This window comes from Podarcis bocagei, assembly GCF_964188305.1.
Source record: "Podarcis bocagei genome assembly, chromosome: 4".
Lineage (NCBI taxonomy): Eukaryota > Metazoa > Chordata > Lepidosauria > Squamata > Lacertidae > Podarcis > Podarcis bocagei.
Genome location: NC_138128.1, coordinates 29287502 through 29311460, shown reverse-complemented (window position 1 = coordinate 29311460; position 23959 = coordinate 29287502). Strand labels below are relative to the sequence as shown.

The 23959-nt window shown below is 40.2% G+C and overlaps 2 protein-coding genes across 2 annotated transcripts in view; both read right to left on the bottom strand.

Annotated features, from left to right (window-relative positions):
- Window positions 1-19538, bottom strand: part of XRN1 (5'-3' exoribonuclease 1) — a 44028-nt gene extending 24490 nt beyond the window's left edge. Inside the window, exons 1-21 of the mRNA XM_081189880.1 lie at window positions 19296-19538; window positions 15439-15671; window positions 13896-13993; window positions 12533-12642; window positions 12335-12445; window positions 10554-10636; window positions 10317-10404; window positions 10057-10225; window positions 9775-9842; window positions 8144-8272; window positions 7888-7957; window positions 6699-6804; window positions 6315-6404; window positions 5752-5908; window positions 5318-5437; window positions 4274-4443; window positions 3677-3797; window positions 3477-3575; window positions 2264-2367; window positions 1510-1641; window positions 179-341 (exon numbers count right to left, since the gene is read on the bottom strand). Coding sequence (XP_081046006.1) covers window positions 179-341; window positions 1510-1641; window positions 2264-2367; window positions 3477-3575; window positions 3677-3797; window positions 4274-4443; window positions 5318-5437; window positions 5752-5908; window positions 6315-6404; window positions 6699-6804; window positions 7888-7957; window positions 8144-8272; window positions 9775-9842; window positions 10057-10225; window positions 10317-10404; window positions 10554-10636; window positions 12335-12445; window positions 12533-12642; window positions 13896-13993; window positions 15439-15671; window positions 19296-19370 — 2496 coding nt within the window. The 5' untranslated portion in view covers window positions 19371-19538. The remainder of the gene's footprint in view (window positions 1-178; window positions 342-1509; window positions 1642-2263; window positions 2368-3476; window positions 3576-3676; window positions 3798-4273; window positions 4444-5317; window positions 5438-5751; window positions 5909-6314; window positions 6405-6698; window positions 6805-7887; window positions 7958-8143; window positions 8273-9774; window positions 9843-10056; window positions 10226-10316; window positions 10405-10553; window positions 10637-12334; window positions 12446-12532; window positions 12643-13895; window positions 13994-15438; window positions 15672-19295) is intronic.
- Window positions 19539-21028: 1490 nt separating this feature from the next.
- Window positions 21029-23959, bottom strand: part of ATR (ATR checkpoint kinase) — a 47658-nt gene continuing 44727 nt past the window's right edge. The window contains exons 44-47 of the mRNA XM_081189875.1: window positions 23590-23743; window positions 22402-22553; window positions 21966-22071; window positions 21029-21453 (exon numbers count right to left, since the gene is read on the bottom strand). Of these exons, the coding sequence (XP_081046001.1) occupies window positions 21280-21453; window positions 21966-22071; window positions 22402-22553; window positions 23590-23743 (586 nt within the window). The 3' untranslated portion in view covers window positions 21029-21279. The remainder of the gene's footprint in view (window positions 21454-21965; window positions 22072-22401; window positions 22554-23589; window positions 23744-23959) is intronic.

Sequence of the window (23959 nt, the reverse complement as noted above, 5' to 3'; positions counted from 1 at the left end):
TAGGATTGTAGGCTACAGCAAGAATGAGGCAACAGGCCCGTAGATCTAAGTGCACATGTGTATCCTATCAGCAGTAAACTTATAAGCTTAGTATTTCGAATTTTACTGTAAACATTGTGGCCTCTTATCTCAATTCACTGATGAAAAAGTCAACTGAATCGGGAACTAAGGAACTTACCCTGACAATTGTTTGGTATGCAAAAGGCAGAACTTGCTTGGACCACTGCTTCTCCAAATACACTTCACCACTTTGATTTAACTGGTATCTACGCCCAGTTAGCAATTGAGCATAAACAACTGCAGATGTTTCATTTATGATTACTCCTTTTCTTCTCTGGTAACTGGAGGAAAGGGGATATGGGAGAATGAATTTAAGGATGCATACAGCTCAGTCAGTACAGCATGAGACTCTTAGTCTCTGAGTCGTGGGTTCGAGTTCCACGTTGGGTGAAAGATTTCCTGCATTGCAGGGGGTTGGACTAGATGACCCCCGTGGCCCCTTCCAACTCTACAAATCTGTAAAGAGTGAGAAACACTTTTCAGCCCAAGGGCTGCATTTCCTTTTGGGCAATCTTCCAGCGGCTGCATGCTAATGGTGGGCAGGACCAGAGTAAAAAATGCGCTGAGCAAGAGATCTGACTCTTACATTTGTACAGTAGTTTACACTGAAGCCAAGCAAAAGTCACAACTCTGTCTACACAAACCCCTCCATCCAGAGACATTATCACATTTCATGAACCCAACCCAGGAAGGCAAAAGCACTCCAGAATGATGTGAAGCAGAGGCAGTGAAAGGTGTAGCCTGGATAGAGTATGGAGGACCGGAAAGGAGGCCTGGAGGGTTACACTTAGCCCCAAGGCCAGAGGTTCCCTACTCATGGGAAAATCTTCCTTAAAGAGCCTATAGTACAAAACTACTAAAGTAGCCTATAATCAGCTCTGGGTGGCATGACATCTTCCAGGGAAATGCAACAATCCCTGGTTAAACAACAAGCAGCAAGATTAACTATCACTATAAAGCTAAACAGCTTTAGGTAGAAGTGTGCAATACAGAACCTAGCAAAGGATTATTTCAGTTGGCAAGACTCAGTATTAAACATCAATACATGAACCTTGAAGGTTGCATGGGAATAAAGAGATACACAGATTTCTAGTGTCTCTGGCTCCCTTCAATGTAGAGCAGTTTTGAATGTGATATGGCAAAAAGAATGAAAAGTCTGGAAACAGGGAGTCAAACAGAAGTGAAAACAAAGTTCATTAACTTTTCTCATGATTCCTCAAGGGCTGTCTTAAGCTTTTCAGTTTTGAAGGTAACTTCTGAATGAGATAATTACATCCATTGACGTGAGGGTGACAACCACCGGTCTACCAAAAGATACCTAAAAACTGAAAAATAGGTGTGGCCATCGGACTCACAATACATCCACGAGAAGCAAGCTGTCCCCCCTTAAAATGAACCAGTATGTCAAAATATGCTGTCAAGCTACAAACGCGGGAGGCAGTGTCTTACTGTTCTGAAATTCCTTGGATTTCTTTCACCCAGATATTCTGTTCTTTATCTCGAACAAATGTTGCTTTGGTTGGTGGGGCAGCATTCCCCATATAGAGCTTCTGTGTTCCAGGAGGTTCCTCCAACTGAAACCTTAAAATAAATTTACATTTCATATAAATAAAAGGAAATCTCGGTCTTAAGCATATTTATTTAGGACTAGGTCTTGCAGCAAATGAACTTAGGACAGCAAATCCACTTGGTACCAATAAATATGTTTCATTAAAGAAATGAAAAGTATGCTTGCTTTGCTTCCAGTATTGATGACCACTAGCCCTGTCTGATCCAGTTTGGCTCTTTTCCCATCAGCAAAGAACAAAGAATGTGGACGATAAATGTTTTGTTCTTCCACAAAAACTGTTCAGTTTATCATAGTCCATTTATTCTGGATGTTTATATTCTGCCCTTTACCATAAGAAATCGTAACAAACATAATTCCAAAAAACAACTCAATATATCCAAACAGAAACAAAACCAAAATTAATACAAGCATTCTGCATCTGTCACATAAAAAATACCTTAAACTAAATTCAAAAATCCTGCGAGTAAAGGGACTTTTTTTCCAGGCTGGTCTATGTATGGTTTACATAGCTATTTCAAAAAGCAAAACAGCCATTGCTTCGAGACCTTGTCATATGAAAATCTGTTTAAGAAGATGGACATCTGAAGATGCAAGTAAGCGACAAACTTTGCAAAGTACATTGGTCTTCCTTACTTAGTTTCACCATCTGATACAGCAACAGCTCTGGCTTCTTCCAAGTGAGGCCAGTTAACAAATATTGATTTCCCAAGCACCAAACTGGCTACATTTTCAGCATTCTGAGGAAGAAAAGCAGTTGGTTAACCTACCGAAAACAATTTCATAGCAAATCTGTAAGTATCACACATAACAAAGCCAGTAGCGTTGCTCTGTCCTGGGATCTACAGTTCCAAGTTTTTTAATCCTAGATAGCACCAAGGACCATAGGTACACACATTTTTGCTTCGGCCTTGATGTCAAAAATACACTTTTGATCACCAGGCTCCTGTCACTTTCTCAAATACCGTATTTTTCGCCCTATAGGATGCACCGTCCCATAAGACGCACCTAGTTTTTTTGGGGGGAAATAAAGGGGAAAAAATTATTTCCCCCCCAGGTGTGGGGCTGGGGCAGCCCGAGCTTCCCCCGACCCCAGCCCCCAAACAGGCAGCTCTCTGCAAGCCGTGGGAGCCCAGCGGTGGCTCCCGCTGCTTGAGGAGAGATCCGCGAAGCCTGGACGCGCTGAGATCAGCGCGCGCAGGCTTCGGGATGCCGGCAACTCTCCCCAAGCAGCGGGAACGTTCCCGCTGCTTGGGGAGAGATCCGCGAAGCCTGGACGCGCTGAGATCAGCGCGCACAGGCTTCGGGATGCCGGCAACTCTCCCCAAGCAGCAGGAACGTTCCCGCTGCTTGGGGAGAGATCCACGAAGCCTGGACGCGCTGAGATCAGCGCGTGCAGGCTTCGGGATGCCGGCAACTCTCCCCAAGCAGCGGGAACGTTCCCGCTGCTTGAGGAGAGGTCCGCGAAGCCTGGAGAGCGAGAGGGGTCGGTGCGCACCGACCGCTCTCGCTCTCCAGGCTTCAGCAAAAGCCTGCATTCGCCCCATAGGACGCACCCACATTTCCCCTTCATTTTTGGAGGGGAAAAAGTGCGTCTTATAGGGCGAAAAATACGGTAGTCTTGTGCCCCACCTTGTACTAAATCTCTACAGGGCAGGGTCAATGCAGGGTCTGGGATGTAGACAGATACACAAGTCCAGGGGGAGGCTAAGCTCACATATCTCACTAAACTATCATTTACTGTGATATCCAAGAACAGCTATTGACAACAAAACTTGGAGAGCACCTAGCATTATTTCTCTAAAATAAGAGACTGCCAAAAACGAACTTGAAAAAGCCAGAGACTCACTAGTTCCTCTGAATCATCGGAAACCATTATTTCCAGTAGCATATTTTCTCCATGGCTGCTCTGTTGAAAAACTTGTACCCCACTTTTTTTCAGATAGAACTAGAATAGGGAAAGAAAGTCAAGATGTACAATGAAAGCCTTCCACTGAATAAGTACCTAACAAAAACATGTCATTCTTAAATCAATAAAGCACCATTTACCTTATGATTAATGTGCTTCAGAGTAGGAAAGCCACAGAAATACAGCCTCTCCATATCCAATTTCGTTATTTTATTTTGGGCTATATCTACACGCCAGACGTCCAGAGACATAGCTTTATGCCTAAGAAACAAGAGCACAACTTTCAACATACAGCTACTCTGAAAAACTGTCTCTGCACACAGAACATAAGCTTTTTTTACAAATGTATATTTTGAAACACTGCCTTTCACAGTAAACAAAGGCTGAAAACAAGAATGTTGTTATGCTTACAAGAGTCAGCCAGAATTAAAGGAAGACTATCAAATATATGCAGAAGAATCCATCTTTGGCCATTTAACTTTACTAATTGACATCTTCTCTGATTGTATGAGGGGACAAGGACAGCCTAAGAGCATTTCATTATGCATTTCTGTCAAATGACTTCTTACTATTATCTATGGGCTACAGCCAAGAACCTACTTACTCAAACAAGTGTTTCTGAAACAAACGCGATTTTGAAACTAACTTCCAAAGAAAGCTAATGCAAAGGGGCACTGCAGCAGCGGCGCTCAGTAGATTGCACACTTTGCATTAAGGAATTACACCTGCAGTCTTACTTTGCACGGCATCTTTCTATGGAAGGGAACTTCTCCGGCCATGGAGACAGGTACTGGAACTCTGCACCTTTATCATAGAAGTACATCAGGCATTCACTGTGCCTATTTCTTTGTTTTTCTTCTGTTGTCAAGAACTTGTTGCAGGATTCCATCGCTTCTAACAATCGTTTCTAAATAGAATATAACACTTAGTAAGCATTAAGGCATATTGAAATGCAGAGATTGGGAGAAGGTTGGATCCAATCTAAATTAGTTAAACTTAGTGCCTAATGAGATCAATAGGACAAGTTCAATCCTAGTGAGTATTGACTATAATTAAGGTTGTTAAGGAAAAAGCAGGAAGAGGGGTAAATAAGCAAGAAATGAGGGCATATGTGAAGGGAGCAACTATTTCCCTTATCCATGATTAAATAATTAGTATTATGATTATGATTATTTATTTCTTACCTGCCCTTTAACTGGGAGGTCCCAGGATGGGTAGCATTGCATCTGGACTAAATATGGCTAAGAGTGCAGCTCTAATTATTAATGTCCAAAGGATGGTTTGAACATTATTTCCCCCTGTTTTGCCTAAGGTTGTCCCTGGGAACACTTAGAAGTGGGCCACCCCTGCTCTTATCCAGGGGAGAATACTGTACTGTAGCATTTCCCCCCGTGAAAGGGTGATTCATAATTATTTGAACTAATGATGTCCCCCAAAGATTAAGCACTCTTTGGGTTTATAATCTCTTGGTTCGGTCATTCATTTCTCCCTATGGTTACACTTATAGAAACTACGAGGAATAGAATGGCTGAAGCCTGGAATGCCTGGAGCCCATTTATGAAATCTTCTTGGGCATAGTCTTGGGAACAGAGGTAGAAAGGTAAAGAACTACCTCCCAAGGTCTTTGTAAACTAACCACCGGAGCACACAGATAGCTATTGCTGATTCAACTTATCTGGTCTCAAATTTGGAAGAAAAATAAAACTAAACCATGCAAACCAGGCCTTGGTTTAAACAGTTTACTAGTCACTTTATATCAAAGAATGTTAAAGAGTTCTTACCTCATCAATAAATGGTATTAAAACCACTGCTTCCCATTCTTGTTGCTTTCCATTTAGATCAGTTTTAAATTCAGTTGGATAATATTCAATAATGGGAGACTCTTCACCAGTCATCAAATGCTAAAGAATTGGAAGTAAGTAATCAAAGTTAAGCAATAGGAATTCAGACTAAAGTACATTTTAAAAGAAGACTATGATAAGACCTAACTAACATTAGCCCTTACTGATGGAAAGTAAATTATTTCTATAGCCTTTTGGTGAAAGAATTTAGAATTGGACAAGGTTCCTTTTCCAGTGGCACTTAACTAACCAAATCCCTGTATGGAGAATGTATATATATAATGCACAAGAGTAGGATTGAAATTATCTTTGTAAAATAGAAGGACAATAGCCATAATGATGAATGATGAATCCCTCTAAAGTTATTTAACTACCTGGTAGCATTTTGGCAGCAAATCCTTGCTGGCTGCTGGAAGTACTGCAAGAAGCTGTTCAAACGGCATGAATGGTTTTCCTAAATCCAAGTGGATTTTCAGTTCACTGATGTTGCAGATATCTGAGAGGTAAGGTGCATAATGGTAGGGGTAGAACCTACAAGGAGGAAAGATGCTATTTTAGTTCAACAAAGGTTGCAGCTGTACGAAAAGCATAAACACATATATTGTAACCTTATTTATTTTAATGGTCTGGAGGAAGAACAAAATCACAAATAATTAGACAAGGTATGTAACTCAGACAGCACTGCTCTAAATTGTATGGGGTGAGGAGGAGTGGTTTAAGGTACTGGGTGTCAAGTAGCAGCTATATGTATAGTCTAAAACAGTGGTTTTCAACCAGGGTGCCTTGAATAATGGTCAGGGCAACACTGGCTTGGCATCTGTCCCTCTTTCTTTCCTTCCAAGGGAGCCGTGGACTCAAAAATGTTGAAAACCTCTGGTCTAAAACACACTTGATTGCAAAGCTGATATAAGCATTCCACTTGTAAATTTCATCTTACCAGCTCCATGACTGAACCCCATGGTAGTAGTAGTGCAATATCCACTGTATTGCCTGGACGTAACATTCTGCCTGGTCAGCTAGAAAGGCACTAAAACAAAAATACCAAAAATTGGCATATATTTTCTCTTTTCACTTATAAATAAGATTGAGGATTAAGCTGTTTTAGCTATTACCTCCAGCTATTTCAGAGGCATGGGTTGAGATAAAATGTTAAAACATTTTAAATTCACTAGCAGAAATTATGTAATTGCTTCAGTTACTATAAATGAAGCACAGGTACTATAACTGGAGCACAGGTTCTCCTTTTTTATTTTAGAAACTGTAACCCACTTGGAGGAGTTCCAGTGCTCATGCAAGAAGCCATTTTGTTGTTAATACTTACTCTGAAACTACTTCTACACCCATCTTGGTCATATAGTATGTTCTTTTGTATTGCCTAAACTCTGTCTCAAACAAATCATCATCTTCTGGCTCATCTTCTAATGAAGCTAAAATGAAAAATAAAATTGAGCAATTAACTTGTTGTATACCACAATTAACATCTGCTTTTTTTTTAATAAGCTGTATGCACCACTTCATTGTAAAAATCCTCAAAGTGTGAAACAATAAAATCAAGAAAACATTACAACCATGCTTAGAAACATACAAAGGTTAAAATACTAAAATGGATTAAAATTTCCTCAGGTTTATAAGCAGGTAGGCTTGTCTAAACAAGATTGTTTTTATCAGGCACCGAAAGGAGTACAGCAAATATGCTTGCTTGAAATTAAAATGAACCTAGCCGAAAACTTTTGAAGTGTGCAAATAGTATGAAAATGGCAAGTAAAAACAGCTTTGTTTTTTAAAAAATTGTCTTTTACTCACTTTCACTTAAAAAGTAAAATGCCAAGAACCGTGGGCTCACAGATAATTTATCTACACAAGTTTAGCCAGCACAGGCACCACACAACAATTGTTTTGTTGTTGTTGTTGTTGTTTTTTAGTAAAAACAAATAAGTTTACTTGCATTTCAATGCAGGCAACAAATACTTCAATGCAATTTGTTTTCATTGAAATATTTTCTGGGGTAACAAAGGTATACACAAAATCTCTGTTTTCAATTCATATAATCCTTTCTACAGGTCAGTTACTTTTTTAATAATAATATTTATTAAACAATCAAAAGCTTCAAAAATTTAAACATAAAATACAAAAACCAAAAAAAACCCTACAAAAATGGGAAAATACAAAACAAAACACATAGAAGTACACAATAAAAAACAGTTAACAGAATAGAAAAAAGAAAAAAACAAAAACAAAAAAGAAAACAAAAAAAGATTAGTGTTTCCATATCTTATATCTCATTCACTAGTTTCTTGACCTCCTCACACCTCCCTTTTTGTATTCCAGTTCAGATATTTAGTTCAGCAAGTCCTTACCCTCTATCATTCCTCCTTACTCAACATCTTAACCTATAAGAATATATTTTCCACCATTGTCATCCATATTTACATATTCTTATTAATCTTTTAACTAAAACCACTTATTTTCAATCCAATATCCCTTAGGCACCACACAACAATTGGACTCACTTTTTAAAGATGCTACAGTTCCATTGTCAGTTTTCTCCAAAGCAGCCAAGCACATAGCGTTTTCCTGAGCCTGTTAAAATTGTGATTGATACTTTAAATAACACAGAGTGATATGCATATAGCATCAATTCACAGAAGCTGTGATGGTAAAGAGTGAAATTTCAATGCTATAAGAATGCATCGTCTTTATAAATGACTTGGATGAAGGAATTGAAGGTATGCTCATCAAATTTGCACATGACACCAGACTACTAACCTTGCGCTTCTTTTGCATTCTTGATTCTTCTGCAGCAATACCAGCTGCTTCATTCAGATATTTATTGCCCACTTTGCTTTCAAACCACTTCAGATCTAAAAAGATTTCACTGAAATGCTCACGGTCAAACTGTTAAAATAAATGGAAGAAAGAAAAGCATTATCATTATACATCTAATCTATTTCAAGGCAAATTTCTCAAGGAGATATTTGAACTCCAAAGCCTATTTTCTGGGTCATAACATTCAGATGGCAGACTGGGAAAGGTTATGGAAAACAGACCTGAAATTTACAGCCTGTTGTTCCTTGAAAGAGAATTATATGAAAATGATGTACCAACGGTATTTGACTCCTACTAAGTTGGCAAAAATGTACAGGACAAGTACAAATACCTGCTGGAAATGTAAAGAAAAAGAAGGTACCTTTTAACATATGTGGTGGACTTGAAAGGTGGTAAAAGCTTTCTGGGAGATGATATATAATGAAATGGGGGGGGGGAGTTTAAAATGACATTTGCTAAAAAACCAGTAATTTCTTAGGAATTACTGGTACAGATATTCCAAAAGACCAGAAAAGACTTTTGATGTATGGAACAACAGTCACCCAAATGCTACTAGACCAGAGATGGAAGGAAGACACAGTCCCGACCAGAGAAGAATGGCAAACCAAGCTGATGGACTATGCTGAAATGGCAAAGCTGACTGGAAAACCCAGGAATCAAGAGGACAAAAACTTTATAAAAGAATGGGAAAAATGTATAAGTAATCAAAGAGACCACTGTAAGCAGATGGAAACATTGGCAGGATTTTGAATCACCTGTAGTGTAACAATTATCATGGACAATATGGACTGATATAATAATTAAGAGTTTGAAGAAGATGCAGTTTTTAACTGATTAAAAACTCACTGGGACTTCAGGGAAGGGGTGGGGGAGTCCTGAGATTCCGAGGAATCTCTTTATATGGATATGCAATTGATTTTTTTCTATAAACGTGTATTGTAAAAACCAAATTAAACTGTTTTCAAAAAAAGAAGCAGCATATTTTCCTACTACCATTTTCAGCTGCAGATCTGGCGATCTGGCAGGTTGGAACAGTTTACCTGTTTAGCACTAGTGGAAGTTTATCATACACTGGGGCGGGGGGGGGGAATTGCTACTACACAAAAAGTGAAGCTATGCTGATTTACAGAAGCAGAATATATTTGAGAGGTACAGATTTAGTGGCTTGACTGAGATAAAAAGAAAGGTAATTCCAACATAAGAAAAGCAAATTGGTAATGTTACAGTTATAAAATCAGAAGATTCGATACTCCTTGCATACTCTATAGCATGTGTGGAGGAAAGTTGCTTTTTTTTTTTTTTACTGGACATGCATTCTGGGAAGCCAGAATCATATACATGCAGCGTGTCCGTTAATTCCAAAATGGATGAAGCTGCCCAATATTTTCAATCATGCTACTTTCAAAATTTTCAAGCATTTCTCTACCTTGATGACAGCTAGAATTCTTTTCTTTTTCTTTTTAATGAAAAGCTCAGGTTCTCAGATTTAGAGAGCAAACCTGCACATTGAAAGTATAGATGGGGCTTTAAGTTAAGACTTTAATTTTGCTCAGAAGAAAAAATATACTTACATCTGACAACTTTGTAAGGTATTTCTCAAAGCGAGGTAAGTTGAGGTGCCCACTTTCATTAATGTAACCTATTAGACAAGAAAAAACTTATAATCATGAGCTGCTTTTCCTGCAGGCACACTGTATTGAAGAGGAGCAACATGAGCAATATAACACAGAAAATTAAGACTGGATTCCCTGCTGTCTTTTCCATTCTGCAATCTCCTCTGTAATACTGTCACAATTGCAACAAGAAGCAATCTTGAAACTGACCATATTGCATTAGCTTTGTGAGACTCTTACCTCCAAGTTTAGGCAAAATATCCATGTATGTTCTATACAGCAGTGGCAGTGCATCATGGTTAATATGAAAGTGAGGTAGATGAGGGATAAAATCATTTCCAACAAGAAAGCCCATTAAGATCCAGTCATCTATTATTCTGTCAACTTCATATGTAAACGATATCTTGTCCTGATAAACAAAGGTTGATAGAAACAATTTGTGACCAATGCCTTATGCAAACCTTTAAACAATTTTTGCCCTGTGGTCCATCCATACTTACTTTAACTGGTGAGAATTCATAGTCAATATATTCTCTCATTAATGACAAGTGCAGTAAATGAAAAGTGGTTTCTTCTGGGGCACACGCTCTGTAAAATTATTGACCACAACTAAGTAAGCTGATGGAAATTCTATAAATAATTCAATATCAAATATTCATTTTAAAAAATGATGTAGCTATCTAGTGGTTTTGTTCAATTTTGCTTTTTTATGCAATTCATATTTTTAGAGGAGTTACCTTTGTGACTTTTTGCCACCAAACCGGACCTCTTCTCTTAAAAGGGAAAAATGTGGCTCATGACTTGTCAGTCCAAGCATAATCTGTTGAAAGAAGCATTTTAAATGTTTTTACCCCTAAAACCAGTCACTTTAACAAAGTAACTTTGAGTCTACAAAAGCTTATACCATAATACATTTTTCAGTATTTAAGGTTCCACAAGACACTTTGTTTTTGAGGTAAGTATATTTAAAATATTTTGCTGCAACTCTGAATTATTAGTTCTTTTATGGGAAAGCAAGTAGGTCCAGGTCTAAAATGATCTCAATGAGACTCATGCTTCTTCCAATAGCATTCTTCTAGTAGTTGCCACACTACTTAAACTACTTTTCAAACCTACACAAATTAAAAAGGTTGTAGTCAAGAGTTTTATTTTTCTTAACTTTTTCACAAAATTTATATATCACTTGATTGTAACAAAAGCTCTAAGTAGTTTCTGATAAATATTAAGACTATCAATTAAAAACAAGGAATTAAATTCCCCCCTAAAAAAACATCAATGTAAGATGCTTTAAGCACTAAAATATTGTGAAAAGAACACACTAGGCTTGCAACTTACACAGAGGTTATGTTCCAGGGATTGTGCCTAAAATAAAAACTAACTGGGTTCAATGGCAGGTGGTATTGCCAAAGTCAGAACTCTATGTCCTCCCTTTTTTGCCATGTGTGTAAAAAATTTAAAGTGCACAAGTTAAGGGCCTACTACACAGCGAAGATGCCTGCCTTATGTCAATGGGCAGGGAGTTCCAAAGTGCAGGCTCAGCTACACTAAAAAAACTATTTCTCTCATGTGCAAAATACAGTGGTACCTCGGGTTAAGTACTTAATTCGTTCCGGAGGTCCATTATTAACCTGAAACTGTTCTTAACCTGAAGCACCACTTTAGCTAATGGAGCCTCCTGCTGCCGCCGTGCCGCCGGAACACAATTTCTGTTCTCATCCTGAAGCAAAGTTCTTAACCCGAGGTAATATTTCTGGGTTAGCAGAGTCTGTAACCTGAAGTGTATGTAACCTGAAATGTATGTAACCCGAGGTACCACTGTATTGTGTGGCATCTGTAACAGTGCTGCAGATCAAAGCTGTCAAGCGAGCATACATGGGCTGAGAAGATCCTGCAGATAAACTGGTCCCAAGCTGCTTTATATACTAATATTAACACCCTGAACTTGGCCCAATAACAAATCAGCAACCAGAGCAGATCTTTGGACAGAGCACCTCACTCCTGCCTGTCTCACTCATTGTGCATGAGCTGCAGTTTCCAGATCAAGCCCAAGAGAAGTCACACACAGACTGCAGTGTAGTAATTTAATCGTGAAATCACCAGTGGTCGCTACCGTGGTCAAACTCTCCTGGTCCTGGAACGGCTGGCTGTAGCTGTTGTATCAGGCCAAGCTGGTAAAAAAGGCTTCTAGTTACTGAGGCTACCTGGGCCTCCAGAGACAAAGCTGGTTCCAGAAGCAGCCACAGACAGTGTTAACTGTGCCTTCAGCTAGACTGCTATCCTGTCCAGGGCAGGCAGTTGACCAATTTTTCTGTCACATGAACGGGTCACTCACAGTGGCTCAGTCTTGCCGGAATTCAAGATCAGGTTATGATGTGAGAGGGTGGTGAGAAATCTCTGGGCACACGTAAAAGCATTTATTGCAGTCTGAAGAGACACTGTGGTTAATAGCCACATACATTTATATCCAGAATTTAATTTATTCCCAAATCCCACGCATACACTTTCAATCTGAACGTACCAAGTCAGCATCCAAACCATACAGACAGTGCCTTGTGTTTGGATCGTGGTCAGGCTTTGCTTTCTCTGACCTTATAAATTCCATAATTTTATGTTCCCCTTCTCCAGGTGTCTGAACAAAAAAAGAACAAAATAAAATTAATAAATACTGCTTTGTTTAATATTAATGTTGTAAGAAATTACTAATGTAAAAAGTAACCTCATGGCCTGATAAGTAGACAGTTACGCCTTGCCAGGATTTGTCTGTTGAAATCTTCATATTTACAAAATACTTCAGATGTTCATGCAACCTGGCCATGAATTCAGTCCCTAGTAACATAAATATGAAAGTTAAATCTTCACAGACTGAAATCTCAGAAAATAATTAAAACCTGTTTCACTGGAAAAGATTAACAATCAACAGAAGTGGGAAACAAACAATCATTTCACCCTTTACAAAGAGAGAAACGTTTTTAGAAATCAATGTTTCACACAAAAATAGATGGTATACTACAATTAAAGATGGCACTATGACAGTATAAACTGTTCAGAATTCTAAAATGTGTTTTGGAATTTCAGCATTTTTATTTTGCTTCAACTGTGTTTTCCTGTTTCTGGTAAAGACAGCGTCAGAGATTCCCATGCATTAAGCACTTACTGATCTAGACTTTTGAGGGAAGACATTACCTGGTTCTCCAGAAAATTTGTGACTTCCAGTTTATAGTAGCTCGACAAAGAATAGCAACAGGGATAAGAGAAAAGAGGATTTAGCTTAAGTGACTCTTTACCCCCATGCAGATAAAAATGAATTTAACTTCCATTTTGAAAGTCTTGTTGACAGCTTTTATGGGACAAAATTGCTCAAAAGTCACACAGCATTCTTTGGAATCAGCATGAGCTGGAGAAGCGGGATTCTTTGCATTTGTACATGGAAATCTTTTTTCTATTTTTGTATCATAAGGTAAAATGTCCTAGTTGACTAATGAAATAGAAAAATGCAATACAGTATAGCTAGTGTGTTCAATGTTACACTCATTTTCCAAGCTGTGTTTATTGCTACTTCCTTTTTTAAAACTTTGTTTGCTTCATTTAACACTTCTTATCTCAGAATTTCAAAAACAGATACTGCCTTAGATCATCAAATCAAAAATCTATGTTTGGATGGCTAAATGCTCTTGGGCATAAAAAGAATCTGATAGGAAATTTTAGTTGACTATAACCACAGGTAATTTCTATGCATTATATATTTTCTGGTTTCCAAAGTTACCCTGGGATAAAGACAAACATTTGCCACTGTAACCGTAGCTCAAAACAAACCACTGCTAGTTTTTTCTATAGTGCAACGCACAAGAGCACTCTCATAACAATAAGCCTGATTATCAATTTGCCACCATTTTCAAGTCATTAATTTCTAAAAAGCATTCACCTGAGTTAATTGCTAGAAACCTTTGGCTTACAGCACTTTTGAAAACCACATCCTTTAATTTCAAATGAGCTGTAAGGGGCAGAAAGAAGGATGCAATTCCAGATGGCAGCTTAGCATCCGAATGTAAGAACATTAAAAATTAAGCAGACTCCTCTACCTGGTGTAATGCAATTGGAATCAAATCTAGCTTCTGTCGGAAGAGTCTCTCCTTTCTCTAATGCCTTCTTTATTTTGTCCTCTGCCTCCTTTGCTGACCTGTAACAATATTTAGCATTTTAGTGCTGTAAAGTATGCACATCATTTCATATACATAATCTCAATAGCACAAAAACTGTGTAAGGGGTGGGTTTTTATTAGACAGGTGGGAAATAAGCTGAGAGTCAGTGACTTGCTTAAGGCTACTCAGTGAATTAGAGGAGGATGTGAGATTTAAACAGAGACTTTCTGCTTTATAGTTCACACTCATGCACTAAAATTCCAAGCCCTTCTACTCCAATCCCAGTCCCAAATGATTTTTTTTAACCAAGACAATCATTAATTTAGCTAACCCACACTAATTAGATTTGTATTATTGTGTTTAGTGGAACATAATGCAAAGGAACCCAAGCTTTCTTTTAAATCCTGCTGAAATGAAACTTAGCTGAGCTAAACTTTCTAATAATTTTAGAGACCCTCTTCTTAAAACACCCAAGTGCATTACCATGAGCTCAAAGCAAGTATTGGTTTCTCCATCAGCTACAATGTCAGCTCCCATACATGTAGAAGCTTCCAAAACACAGTAACACAGAAAACATATCAGTATTGAGATATACAAATATAAAGGCCAAAGTGGGGTGGGGCAGACGTATTTTTAAAGCAAGCAGCACAGCACCCAGACTTCAACAAATATACTCTCCATGACTAGTGTGGTGCTATCAACTGCCAAGCATAAAAAGCAGCCAGTCTTAATCCTTATTTTGAAGCTATAGAGCTGGGTAGGATTGTCCAAGCATTTGCACTGCAATTCCTGCCACTTCACAGCTCCAAAGGTGGTTGGAAGACCAGGGACTGTTCGGCAGCTGCATGGCAAAGAAGCCTGCAAAGCCTTAGCTAGAAAGGGCCAAACAGGCAAAGGTTGTCAACCTTTCCTGCTTCAGAGAAGGAAAGCTGGTGGAAAGTAGAGGACACTGCTGCCTGAAGGTGCCTGCTTTATCGCAGCAGTAGACAATACAACATACTCCCACCCCACCTTCCCCTCTGCATCCTTGGGAAGCAATGCTCAACAGTGCACACTCCTCCCAGACTTTCCCTTGGGAAAGATCAGGCAGGTGCATTGGATGACACTGCCAAGAGGTGTTCCATACATCTCTGTATGGAGTGCCTCTTTGGCTTCTGAGAGCATTTTATAGCACTTCCCAAAGGTGCATAGAAAATTATGTAGGATGTCACCCAACAATGCATGCAGGCCTTTTCCTTGGGAAAAAATTAATGCAGGTGAATTAAGAGGTTGGGGATGCTGGCAACTATTTATTTTCTTTTTCTTTCTTTCATTTTTGCTTATCCAGCAAGGCATCCAAAAACCCTGGAAGGAACACAGCATTTCTTCAAAAAAAATTTAGCAACAGATACAGTGTTAACTGCCACTGCTTGAGAATAACATGCATTCAGAAGAGGTATGAGGGAACGAATAACAACAAACAAACAAGGAAGAACTCACACACCTAAAACGTCTGCCACGCTGCTGGTTCATTTTTGCTCTGGGAGCAACTCCATCTACTGCCATGAAGAAAACCTTTCTTGGTTTAATAATGCGAAACAATACTTCCAAATAGTGAAATATATCAGCAAAGATCTTGTCTTCAGAGATTCTGAAGTGAACATCATCATCATTAGGGTGTGAACACTGATGAATGATACCATTCATGTCCAGGTACAAGTTGTCAAACTCTGGAATCTAGGAAACATATTAGAGCCATTAATTCATACAAGTAGCAGTTATTCATCCACTTAGCAAGAAACGTTATGCTCCATCTTCCTCCTTTCTGTAGATATGATTCCACACCTGTATATGAAATACTTAATTCATGTGTTACTTCCACCTCTGGAGGAGGGCTCATAATTTTTAACTGTGCATTCTGGAATTGCTGTTTATAGATTTTTGGGTTTGATAAGAAACAATGCAGTCTGATTGTTTACATATCCTGCCAACCTAGCAGTTTGAAAGCACATCAAAGTGCAAGCAGATAAATAGGTACTGCTCCGGCGGGAAGGTAAACAGTGTTTCCGTGTGCTGCTCTGGTTCACCAGAAGAGGCTTAGTCATGCTGGCCACATGACCCAGAAGCTGTATGCCGGCTACCTCAGCCAGTAAAGTGAGATGAGCACTGCAAACCCAGAGTCGTCCGCGACTGGACTTAACGGTCAGGGGTCCCTTTACCTTTAATCAAGGAATATGTTCTGCTTCTAGCAGCAAGGAAGCCACCAATAGTTGCATTATTATTCTCCCTTACACAGCAGTTACCAGTCCCATTGTGATGTTAAGCCAAACTAAGCATGAATGTGCAACCATGCAGGTACTCACAGTAAAAAGCACAGCTGCTTTGCCTGTCTCATAGTCCTGCTGTCATATCTGCAGCCAAGCTATGGTTTGACTTAAAATTATTTCCAAACCCAAGTTCATGGTTTGTCTTGTTCCACCCTGTCAGACAATGAAGTATTACCCACGCTCTGTAACCAACTAGTCAAATGCCCTAGATTTAACAAGCCAGGAAGGACCGGGGTCAAGGGGCACATTGTCAGGCAAATAGCAAGCAGTACCTTGCCAGCATAAGTTAAAAACAATCCCACAAAACACCGACTTTAGCATTGGGTACTTCATTTGAAACTACAACTGCCAAGTCAAGGTCACTCCAAAGTCAAGTTCTTTTATCAAGGTTAAAGTGCTACTCAAAACAGATAACCAAAATGATAGTATCACATGACAGTGATGCTATTGTACTTTATTGCATATTGTTTTTAGATGGTCTTCTTTAGTTTCTGTAATTGTAATAGAAATGTTTTAAGTTGTATTCTACATTTGGTTTATGTGAGCAACCTTCCCCATTTGTCTTGAAAGGAAGCATATAAATTCTGGAGGAAAAAATAAGACATTTTTAATTATTGCTGGAAGAAATAGAAAAAATGGCTTCAGTTAAAACATTTCACCACTGCAAGCAGCACTTCTGTGCGAGAATGGAAAACAACAGAGCACATTAACAGAAACAAAAGTGAAACCAACCTGCTAAGTATTTCCATAGAGAAATGAAACCTGCAATTTACCTAGGAACATGATCAGGCTATGTGTCAATACATTTTTTCCTAGCAAGTCCTCAAGTACTGTATATTAATACTGGTGCTATAAATTAAAATAAACTACAAGCAAATATTGCTCCCTGAATGGAAGGCTACAATCTGTATACTATCATGCATCTCAAGGCATATTTACTTAAGGAAAATTAAATATAGGATTTACTTCCAAGTATATATACACAAGATTGAAAGTAAAGTGTAAGATTCCTGACCATGCATTAGATCAAGGGTGACTAAATCCAAGCTTTGGAGTCTTGTCTGTCACCCCATCAAATTTTTTCTCTCCCCCTAACCACCCCACAACTTTGGAGATGGCAAAAAGAGATAAATTTGAACTAGACAACACTGGGATAGGAGACCTCTCTGTTTAGCTGATGGGAGATTCAAGCAGCCCCCTCCCTGGTTGTCAGACTCCTCATTTGATGGGTGAAGGGGGATGCTAGCCCCGCCCCTCCTCAGATGATCTGTAGAGAGCAGCTGAAAAGAGGACTCTGTAATAAGATTGTGAGGTGGCTAAATCCACCTGCTGGAAATTGGACCTCAGACGGCTTGGCCAAAAAAAGGTTAGCAACCCCTGCATTTAACAGTAACTATAGCTACAGTGCCTGGTTTTACAGCTTTCTAAAACATTTTTTTAAAAAAATAATTTTCCTATTTTCCTTTACTCCACTCCTCAATTTCATCCTCACAACAAGCTTTTTAAAGTTGTTTAGGCTGAGAGTGTAACATCATCTAGTGATCCTCAGGGCTGAGTGGGGACTTGAAGCTACCACCACCATGTCCAACACTTTAACAATGACACCAATGGTGCTCTCAGGTGACACCACCTTCAAATCAGAAGCCACTATTTTACATTGATTCAAAGCAGCAGTTCCTTAACCAAAAAAAGCTGTAATTGGTAGATCACCAGGATAAATTGTAGTCAAAGGTTATCAAATAGGTAACAGTGGTTGGCAATGCAATGCTGTGTGTTTAAAGTTCCAGAGTTCAATGGAACTATTTATTTATAGTTTGTTTACTTAGAAAGACTTATCTACCACTTCATCATAAATCTTTGCAGCAAGAGTGAATTCAGGATTTTGGCAACTCCACTCCAGGTCAGAGGGTCCTTCCGATTCAGCAGTCTGGCTCATTCTCCATCACCTTCATTCTCTTTCCTGCTGGGTAAAATCTCACTCCCATTCAACCATGTATTTTAATGGACCAATTTTTAATGTGGAAGCACACAGTTTTCCCCTGCTCCTCAGAATTCAGGCAGAATAAAGCTGCCTGTTGTTAGCTGGCAAATGCAGGTACAAGTGTGTTCAGGGCGTCGTTCCCAAAGCTGAAGCGTTTCACAGTAAAGGACCAAAGTACAAAGTGTCCCTGAGTTGTTTGTAACAGTTCCCCCATCCTGCTCCTCTTCTCTAAATGAAAAGCAGTCACAGATGGCTGCAGCCAGGAACGAAGGAAGGCTGCAAAGAGAAAAGGACACTCTACCGCCTTTTAAATGTGTTTGTGGGAAGGCAGCTATTGGCTTGTTTGTGGGGTGGGAGGGTTGTTATGTATTTTGTGTTCTCATTTTGTCTTTTTATGTTGTGAACCCCTGTGATCTTCGGATGAAGGGTGGTACTGTATACAAACTTAACAACACAACACACACCCTTTCCCTACAGGGCACTCCTCTCCAAGCTGTGGCTCCCTGTGGAGATGATGATAGTATTATTGCTGTTGCTGTTGTTTTGCTAGATATGCTGGAAGCTGCCCAGAGTGGCTGGGGAAACCCAGTCAGATGGGCAGGGTACAGAAAATATAAATGTCATTGTCGTCGTTATATGAAGATAATGATGAGCACGACTACATGTATAGTCCCCCTTTTTCAAGGAGCTCAACAGATATAAGGGGTTTAAAATAATAATAATAATAATAATAATAATAATAATAATAATAATAGTAATAATAATAATAATAATAATCAGTAACACATAGGTAAGACAAGCCCAGCTGATGGGATAGAGGCAGAAACCCTAAAATGCAAGGAGAACTTCTCTACGACGGGTCGCCAAGACGAGGCTTCCCTGGGCAAAGGCGGCGACTCAGAGAAAAGGGTCGAAGCGGGGGTTTTCCGGGGAGCCCTTCGGAGGTGCCGAGACATCTTTCCCGAGCACAGCCGCCCTGGAAAGAAGAAGCGCCCCTTCCCTCCATGCAAGAGCGGGAGAGAGGAAAGAGCAACACCGGCAGCCGCCTCTCACCTGATGCTCCTTCACCACCTGGCTGAGGCAAGGGTACCGCTCCGAGATCCAACGGTAAAATTTCGGCACTCCCATGGCGGCTAGTGCTGCTGCTCCTCTTCGCCCTCAGATGCCCGCTCTTAACGCCAGCCCTGCCCGACACAACAAGCAACTGACCGCCGCCGCCGCCGCCACAGGCCAAAAACAAACCACCTCTCTCTTCCGGGCGAGGGCCGGAGTTTGCTCACGGAGCAGCTGTTCCTAGAGCGGACCGGCACTGCGTCAGAGGGTCAACAAAACAGGCGGGGAGAGGCCCGCCCCCGCAATGGCGCACCCTGCTGGAAGCCGCGGGAACTGCAGGACGGCAGCCGCCGCCGCCTTTGCGTTGCCGAAACCTGCGGTGATAGCGTGTGTTGTGTGTACGGAGCTAGGGTTGTCCTATTTCAAAAAGTGAAAATCCGGACGCAAAAGTTTTGGTTTTTGTTTTTCGAAATCTCAAAGAACGTTTTTGAGCTATTTTTAAATGAAAATCTCCCAAATCTCTATGTGGTGCCATGCGCCCGGAGTTTCCCGGACACTCAAGGTGGGGAGGCGGCCTTTTTTCCTGCCCGCCTTTGTTTTATTTATCTCATTAAAAATTAGTATATGCTGCTTTACTGTGGGGGGGAAAAGGTGTCTAAGAAAGGATGGAGTAAAATGACTTTCGACCTCAAAAGTTGAGCTGTTGTTTGTAAATAGTATTTAAGAGTTTTCTCCCCTGCTTGTCACACAACTACAGAAGGCATAAAAGGTCTGCAAGAAAAATAACCGGAAACTCTGTGCTAGATCATTTAAGAATTCATGCGAAGTCTGAGTGGGTCACAGTGGTCAAGATTGAGAAGCCAGAGTGGTGCTGTCACTGCCCTGGAGTAGCCCAAGATGGGAAGCCCCTCTCCTGTCTTCAAAAGTGGTGCAAAAGGAGGAATTTTAGAAAGTGCAGCTTTTGCCTTGCTTGATAGTGTTGAAGACCCAGAACCAAGGTGTGCCTGCCCTTATACTGTATATTTTAAATTCCCTGCCCTGGAGCTCAAGACCACCCCAGAAAGGGCGGTCTACAGCAGAAATCTGAGTGGTTTATCTACTGTCGTTGTTTATCTCCTGTCTGGCAGGTTACTTGATTGGATACCCTGGAGAGCCTGGCCAGTCTTTTGTAATGACAAATACTTTGTAATGATAAATACTTAGTTCCTGAGCCAGGTCACAGGCTCACCCTATTCAAACACAGACATACCCTTAAGACAGGATTTGTGAAGGAAAAGACAATGGGGAGGCTTTTCCATTTTCCTTTGACCTTGCAGAGAAAACATTTGGTCAGTTTGGGAATCAAAAATGGTTTCAGGTTGGTCTTCCTGTGCTGATGTATGTACGTGCTTGATTGGTCTGTGTTACGAAATGATGCATGTCTAAAAAGTGTGTCACCAACATGAGCAGTTTGGAAAGCTCTGCTGTATGGAATGCTAAAATGGTAACAAGTTGCCACAGATAGCATCCAGAATCCTGTGCATTAGCAGGATTTTGCAACTGAAATATAGAAACGTTTACATTGGGACCAGTTTTATTAACACTTTAGTACTACTTAACCCAACTTAGTAGTTGGGGCACTTAAAAAAATGCCTTTCAGGTGTGGAATGGGGAGATAATCTAGGTATTGTGCATACCCTTTTAATAGAGATAAAAGATAAAAATATTGAGTAGCTAAAATGCTGCATTCAAACTTTTTAAAATGAAAGGTTTCAGCTCTTTAATAATCTGTATAAATGGCTTTTCAAATACAAGTGGCATTTATATACAAATATGGAATATAAACAAAATCACACACTGAAACACAGAGTTGTGCTAGCAGAAAATACCGAAGTAGAAATGATAGGAAATGTTTTTTAAAAAACAAAAAACAGGTGTCCCTGAACTAACCCTCCCCCCCAAAAAATTTTTTTTTACAGCAACTCATTTGTAAATGCTAAGGGGTTCACATGTGCGGAGCCCAGCCAAGGTACATCTGGCACAGAAAGTTTTCATCTGTTGCATCTTGAATGAGATGGTGAACATGTCCTTCAATTGACAAAGGTAGGCCCTTTACTCTATTCCTGTTTTTAATCACACCCTGAAGTCGCTGATCTATATCCAAAACATGGGTCTTGGCCTGAAAGCAAGCAAACAATAGTCAAGCTGAAGAAAGGGTGGCATTAATAGACTAGAAGGTAATCTTTTAGTAGCAGCAGTTACATCTGTCCCCCACCTGAAAGTTGCATTAATAGCTATTTTTATTAATTACTGCCAGGCATTCCTCTCTTCCAGTTACTCATGCTGACTTGCACTCCACTTCAGATATTCGGCTCAAAAAGGGAACTTGTAAACTAAGCAACTGTAATTTGCATAATTTATTGGTACATCAAGGCTGCATGCACACCATACATTTAAAGCACATGGACTCCCTAAAGAATCCTAGGAAATGTAGTTAAGGGTTCTGGGAATTGTAGCTCTATAAGGGGTAGACTACCAGGATTATTGTGAAGGGGGGAGATGTATCTTAAATGTACGATGTGTATGTAGCCCAAGTGTGGGACTCCTTAGCACAGAATCTGAATTTTTGGTACACAATTTGAATTAACTGTCCCATCTGTATTTAAGGTGTCCCCACCCCCACCAAGTCACCTTTTCATTGACAATTTCTCCAGTTTCATTCACGAGGGTTTTTGTATTGCCTCTGACTGGTTTACTCCATTCCACAAGAGGATCGTGGAGAAAAGTCTTCAAAACGCTAGAGGACATATAAACAAAGGAAAGTTCAAGACAATTCATTTAGTTGCAGTTGTAGTTTCGGTGGAAAAGAAACATCATTTATACATCTTTCAACTTCTGCAATTCTAAATCATTACACAAACATAACTTTGTTGTTGTTGTTACTTACACCTCACTCTTCCTTCAAAATGCTCACAGCATCTTGCATGTACCGTATTGGCCCAAATATAAGCCGCACCCCCCCCCCCAACCCTGAAAATTTAAAGTGCGGCTAGGAATTTACAGTGGTTAAATAGTTCACATTGTAAAGTTAGATAGCAAATGAAGTTTTTCACATCTGTTGTTGTACCTCATTAGTGGTTCTCTCTGATCACGCATGAGTCTCAGTGTAACTTCACAAGCTCTTCGGAAGAGACCTTCCGTCCCCATTGGACCCATACCATTGACCATGTTATGTGTAAGGCGAAATGGAACAATCTCCGGAAAATCAAACATTTCTCCCTTCAAAAGAAAATAATTCATTGTAGGATTTCGTAAGACTACCCTTCTCATGTGGTGCACATTAACTGTTGCATAAGATTGTAATTCCAACGAAACTTAACCAACCAGTACACTACTGTAAATTTAATATTGTTATGTAAAATCTGAAAGGCGAACAGATACTTTGAATGATCTCATATACATATAGTTATAGTTGACGTCTTTATATTTTGCTTTTTGTTTTGTCATGATCTTCTCTGAGCATAATGAACAGGTAAAAGGTATATAAAGCGACTGTTTGCTAGCAACTGATTTGGTCGTTGGATGCCAAAACGAAATATTTTTGGCATCATATACCGTATTTTTCGCCCCATAGGACACACCGGCCCATAGGACGCACCAAGTTTTTTTTTGGGGGGGGGAATAAAGAAAAAAAAAGTTATTTCCCCCCCAGGTGCTTGTGGGGCCGGCAGCGGGGAGAAGCACTCTTCTCCCTGCCGCCCGCCTTCAGACCAGGTCCGGGGACAGCGGGAAGATGCGCTGCGCCTCCCAGCTGTCCCCGGAGCTTGCGGGGCTGGCGGCGGGGAGAAGCACGCGTCCCCCCGCCTTCAGCCTCCAAACCACATCGGGAGACAGCAGGATGGCGGCGTTCCGCCTCCCCGCTGTCCCCCGACCTTGTGGGGCTGGGGCTCTCCTGAAGCCTGGAGAGCGAGGGGTCGGTGCGCACCGACCCTTCTCGCTCTCCAGGCTTCAGCGAAAGCCTGCATTCGCCCCATAGGACGCACACACATTTCCCCTTCATTTTTGGAGGGGGAAAAGTGCGTCCTATAGGGCGAAAAATACGGTAATGCTAAGTTCTGAAGTGAAGTTTGCCTTAAACATTTACAGGAGTACCTCAAGCAGACACCACAGAAATATATTCATGACGTAACTTCCAACATAATCCTTTAGTTTGTCAAGTGTTCAGCTGTGCAACTTCTTTGAACCGTGCAACGTCATTTGAAAAGGAAAATTGTTTTCAATTACTTGAGACAATGGAAGTGTTTTAGTTTCTCACCTTATTGAACAGGCAGTTGAAATCCACATGCACACAGTCACCTGTTAAGGAATCAAACAGAATATTTTCTCCATGACGATCACCAAGCCCTAGTATGTACCCTACCATTGACATCACTGCAGTGGAACGACAATAGGCTGATCTGCTGCTGTACCTAGAAAGAAGAAATACCATAGGAGCACATGGTTATTTGGGCCTTCTTACCCTTCTACTTAAATGTTTCTGATCACAGCAAAGAAACCAAGATCCCATTCATCATGCCTATGATGAATAAACTTATTGCCTTCACAGCTTCTGCTACATTACAACTGGCTCTCTTTTTAACCCTTGGCATGACAGCAACATAAATGCAATAGTAAAGGGCAACAAA